At 36.4% G+C, this 5,158-nt stretch overlaps 1 protein-coding gene across 1 annotated transcript in view; it reads left to right on the plus strand.

The window, feature by feature from the left end:
* Nucleotides 1-369: 369 nt before the first annotated feature.
* Nucleotides 370-5,158, plus strand: part of SYPL2 (synaptophysin like 2) — a gene marked incomplete at its 5' end in the record, with an annotated part of 9,204 nt that continues 4,415 nt past the window's right edge. Inside the window, one exon of the mRNA XM_015815777.1 lies at nucleotides 370-494. Within this exon, the coding sequence (XP_015671263.1) occupies nucleotides 370-494 (125 nt within the window). The remainder of the gene's footprint in view (nucleotides 495-5,158) is intronic.

Consider the following 5,158-nt stretch of genomic DNA (forward strand, 5'->3'; position numbering starts at 1 on the left):
ATTGATGTTTATCCTCTGATAGAAGTTGAGATATTTTTCTGCAATGTTGGCTTCCAGCAAGCTATTTCTTTTCTTTCTTTCATGATTTTTTTTAATGTATCCAAGAAAATATGCAGCTTTAAAAAAAATGATCAGATTTGTGTATTGCTTGCAAATTGTTTCTTCAATGGTTGAGGTGCATTGCTGATTGATGTGGTTTTATTAAAACACTTTGGGGGCATTTTAAACCTTGGTAGTTGTCTGCAATTTCTGCGGTCTTGGGATTGTTCACAGGAGTTGGTAAATATGTTGTCTTGTTTAGAGAGGGGTTTTTTTTCCTATTGATTGTTAACAGATTTAATCTTAAACTCCTCTCCCATTTTTCTTCAGCTCTTTGCCATTTTTGCCTTTGGAGCCTGTGGTTCTTTCAGTGCAGAAACAGGGGCTACTGTGAAATGTACCAAGCCCCCTAAGGAGACAACTGCTATTACTGTGCAGTTTGGATATCCTTTCAGGTAAATGAAAAGCTGACTGAGTACAGATATGGAAGATATAATGTGAAATTAAACACTGTTGGTAATAGCCTCTGATAAAGGGAAAATGGTTAAGTTATATTTCTTAGGGTTTTTTTTAATGAAAAAGTCCTTAAAACCTTTTCTGTGACAAGTAATTCTTTAACTATAATTGCTCAATATTGCAGGCTATTTTTCAAACTATTCCTCTGGAATTGCCTTAAGTCTCTTAACTACTGATTCAAAATAAATCGAATTAAGCGGTGAAAGAATTGTATCATTACTACAAGGATGACTGGAAACTGCTCTGCAGGGTGTTACAGCCAGAAAACTCATTTAAGCATTTTAGCTTGAGTATGCTAATTTTTTTTCCCTTTTCAGTTTGTTTTTTTTAAATGCCTCCAATTTTTCAGATCACTTCTGAGAATTCTTTTTTGTTTTTAAAGTGACTTGTCACGCAGCATAGAGTATTACTACTCAGGAACCAAGGCCAATTGTGCCTTGATTGCACAGAGCAGATTTTATAGAGCTCTAGATCCCTTTTCTTTTTTTCACTTGTTCAGAGATTTGGAGACTATTCGTGCAGAAAAATATAATTCATCTAAGAAACTAGTGTATGCATGCCACAATAGAAACCACTTCTGACCCATTCATTGTTTAGACACAGTAGTCAGCCAAGTGGATATTGGATCTTTGATGATTGAAAAAGAGATTCAGTGACTTGTATACTATAAATAAGCTACATTCCATATATTGGATATTAATTTTTTTTGTAAATTCAAAGGCAAATTCTTTCCTAAAAACAATAATTTGGACAAAGGAGGAGTTAGCCTTTCTGATTCCTTAGCCTACATAAAGCTATGTAAGCCTTGTGTTCTTTGATTTCACAATGGGATGCATGGGAGAAAGCTGTGCCATACCTCTCTCACTTTCTTTCTTTTATTATTCAAATAATAAATCTATTCCCAACCATGTAGACTGTAAAGATTAAGTCTATCTTCAAATCAAACTTGTTCTGGTGGCTTCGTGGTTATGACCATGCATTAAAATGATTCATTTATTACATGGCTGTGACCATGCAGTTTTCTTAGCAACAATAATAGAAGAATTTTGCAATTGGAAACTTTCTAATTTCTTTTATTTTAATTTGTTAAAATAAAATGTTTTATTTTAATTTCCCAGTCTAGCCTATAACCCTGGGAAGCTCTGGTAGTCTTTTATGGTGACAAAACTAGTGGACCAAAGGAATGCTGTGGATATAATTTATTTGGACTTCAGTAAGGCATTTGATAAAGTAAACCACAACCTACTACTTGATAAGACAGAAAAATGTGGGTTAGACAGCATCACCACCAGATGGATTCGTAGCTGGCTGACCGGCCGTACTCAGCATGTGGTCCTCAATGGAACCGCATCTATATGGAGGGAAGTGTGTAGTGGGGTGCCCCAGGGCTCTGTCCTGGGCCCAGTGCTCTTCAACATCTTCAACGATTTGGACGAGGGGGTAGATGGGGAACTCATCAAATTTGCAAATGATAGCAACCTTGCAGGAATAGCCAACACTCCAGAAGACAGGCTTAAGATACAGGAGGATCTTGACAGACTTGAACATTGGGCGCTATCTAACAAAATGAAATTTAATAGTAAAAAAGTAAGGTTCTACATTTAGGCAAGAAAAACCAAATGGACAGGTACAGTGTAGGGGGTACCTTGCTCAATAGTAGTAACTGTGAAAGGGATCTCGGAGTCCTAGTGAATAGTCACTTAAATATGAGCCAGCAGTGTGCTGCAGTTGCCAAAAAAAGCCAACACAGTGCTAGGCTGCATTAACAGGGATAGAATGAAAATCACATGAAGTGTTAATACCATTTTATAATGCCTTGGTAAGGCCACACTTGGAATATTGCATCCAGTTTTGGTCACCACGATATAAAAAAGATGTTGAGACTCTAGAAAGAGTACAGAGAAAAGCAACAAAGATGATTAGGGGACTGGAGGCTAAAACATATAAGGAACGGTTGCTGGAATTGGGTATGTCTAGTTTAATGAAGATGGATATCCAAGTATCCATTAGGCCTAATTTTGCTTAGCTTCCAGGTTCAAACATGTGCTACCACCTTCTAGAGACAAATGTTTTAAATTCAAGGCGTAAAAGGGACATTCCCATGTGAGAAAATTCTTGTTACACAACACTAACAGTGAATTAGAAAATGCATTGCAGTGGGAGAAAATACTGTGATCTTCAGAAAACTTTGTAGGTGAAGAGGTTAACCCAAATGTATTATTTTCGGGGCCCTTATTTCTAGAAGTATGCCATTTGTTATTTTGTTTGGGGATGTATCTGTTCAGTTCTGACAGCTAGAAATGAACCCTTCCTTCTCCCAAGATATCAGAATCTCCAATAAGAGTTTATCCTCATTATAGACATATTCAGACAAGCATTATCATCAGCCTCCATCCATGCCTCTATTTAAAAAGGGCCCATGTCTGAAATAGCTTGGTTAGAGACAACCAGATGAGGTGAGAATTCTGTTTCCAGCTGGGTACCTTGTTTCCAGATCGGCATCATCTCCAAGAATGGCAGGTGGAGGTCCCAGCTGCCTTGCACTTGTATCTCAGCATGTGGTTTTGGGAGTAGTTTGATTCCTTTCCGCCCCACCCCCCACCGTGGTTCAAATATATTAAATTGTATTTCAAATGATATGTGGGGGAGAGCTGGATAAAAATAATATAGTCTAAAACTTTGAGAGCACCACTTCCCGAGGGCAATTTTCATTGAGGAGTTTAGCAGATGTCAGTTGAATTTATGCACTTTATGCACATGGCTGTACTCTGTGGATTAACCCCTGGCAAATCAGAGTGTGTAGCAGAGTTGTATCATCTGAATTAAATTACAATAATAATTATGGTACAACACTCCTGAACTGTTGTTTCCATTTTTCCTTTCCTCTCACTTCCAGGTGAGCTTTACCAGCTGCGTAGGAAACTGCTGTGTAGCCAGAAATACAATAAAGCATTTTGAGAACTCTGATTTGCTTCAAGAGGAAAAGGAATATATATTTTTTGTTACAAACTTAAAAGCAGCCCCTGACCCAATACAACTGTCATTTATTGAGGGGTATATAAACCAGTAAAAAAATATCAGCAGTTCTTTATCTAAATCTTAGTGGTCAGACTTGGTGGCATTGGTGATCCATGTCCTTGCCAAAAACAAGAGGCAGCACTAGAGTGTGGATAATATCCTTAACTTCTTTTTAGTATGCCAGATCAGATAAAAGATTATATTTTTCTGGAGCACAAATCAGCACAGTGAAAACTTTGTACATTACAGATGCCCTCACAAGGCTTTTGGATAAACAGAAACAAGATCTAAGTTGGAATGAAATCAGTGCATGAAAGATCTAACATGGTTATATCTGTGTGCATCTTTCCCTCCCTGCCAACATCTGATAGCTATAAATAGAGGCATGTCTGTGAAGTATTTTAAAATGCCTTTGACAAGAAGGGGAACAAATTGGAAGGGCTGTTGTGGTACTGGCAGGGACGGTTCAAAACAAAATACAGTATCTTAATGAATTGTATATGGGTTGAAAAACATTTTAGGTGGAATAGATTCCTTCCTCCCCATCCTTTGAGGCCCTTTTGTCTCTTGAATTCAGAATTATGTTAGGCATGGTTGTCAAGGATATAAAACCTCTTTTCTCATAGATGTATCTTCATTGCAACAAATTCTGTACATGCACTGTCAATTGTTAAACTACCATTACAGCAAACCCATAAATTATGGTTTGCAACAGAAACATCTCAGACAAATGCTTCTCCTTTATAATTTTTCCAAAATGCATGTTCAATAAGAGTATTAATATGGAAATAGAATAAGGCAGTCCATGATGTGATACATGGATGTGTTGGAAGCAAGGAGAGTTTGCAAGTACAGAAAGTTATAAAGATGCATTGAGAAACTAGATTTAGCTGTATTTTTTTCTTAACTCATCCCTTTTTTTGACTTTTTAAAAATCTTTTTTTTACACTTTACATACAGTAACATTGCTTACTCCAAAAGGGTTTCTCCTTACATAAATTGAAAAATTTAAAGTAACATCTCTTTAACTCGTTAATTCTGATAATCTTTTTCAAAGAAGGCTTAGCTACTTTTAATTCTCATTTGTTAAAATTGGTGATGGGGTTTGAGAGAATCTGCCATTTTATTAGTGTGGTTATTGGCAAGAAAGCTTGATTTATCATAAAGTCCTAGATGGGTGTACAGTAAACAGAATTGGATAGGACATGAGGCAGTCTCATAAAATCTGGAGCCAAACCGTTGTTCGGAAGTTTCTTTCAGACAGCTGTTTTAAAAAAATTTGCTATTCGGGACTTTTCATTTTTGTCTCTAAGAAAAATATTTAAAACCTGCGAAATATATTTTAACAAAGGTGGGAATGAAGCAAATGTATTTTCCCCCATGCAGATAATAATAATAATAATAATAATAATAATAATAAATTTAATTTATATGCCGCCCTTCTCCCAGCGGGACTCAGGGCGGCGCACAACATATTTAAAACAAAACATAAATACATTCCCCCCCGATAAAACCGAATTAAATCAAATTTTAAAGTTGTGTCTCTGTCAAATTGTTAAAAGATAAACCCCAAATAAAATCCTCC

This window comes from Protobothrops mucrosquamatus, unplaced genomic scaffold (genome assembly GCF_001527695.2).
Source record: "Protobothrops mucrosquamatus isolate PMUCROS unplaced genomic scaffold, P.Mucros_1.0 scaffold_106, whole genome shotgun sequence".
Taxonomy (NCBI): Eukaryota; Metazoa; Chordata; class Lepidosauria; order Squamata; family Viperidae; genus Protobothrops; species Protobothrops mucrosquamatus.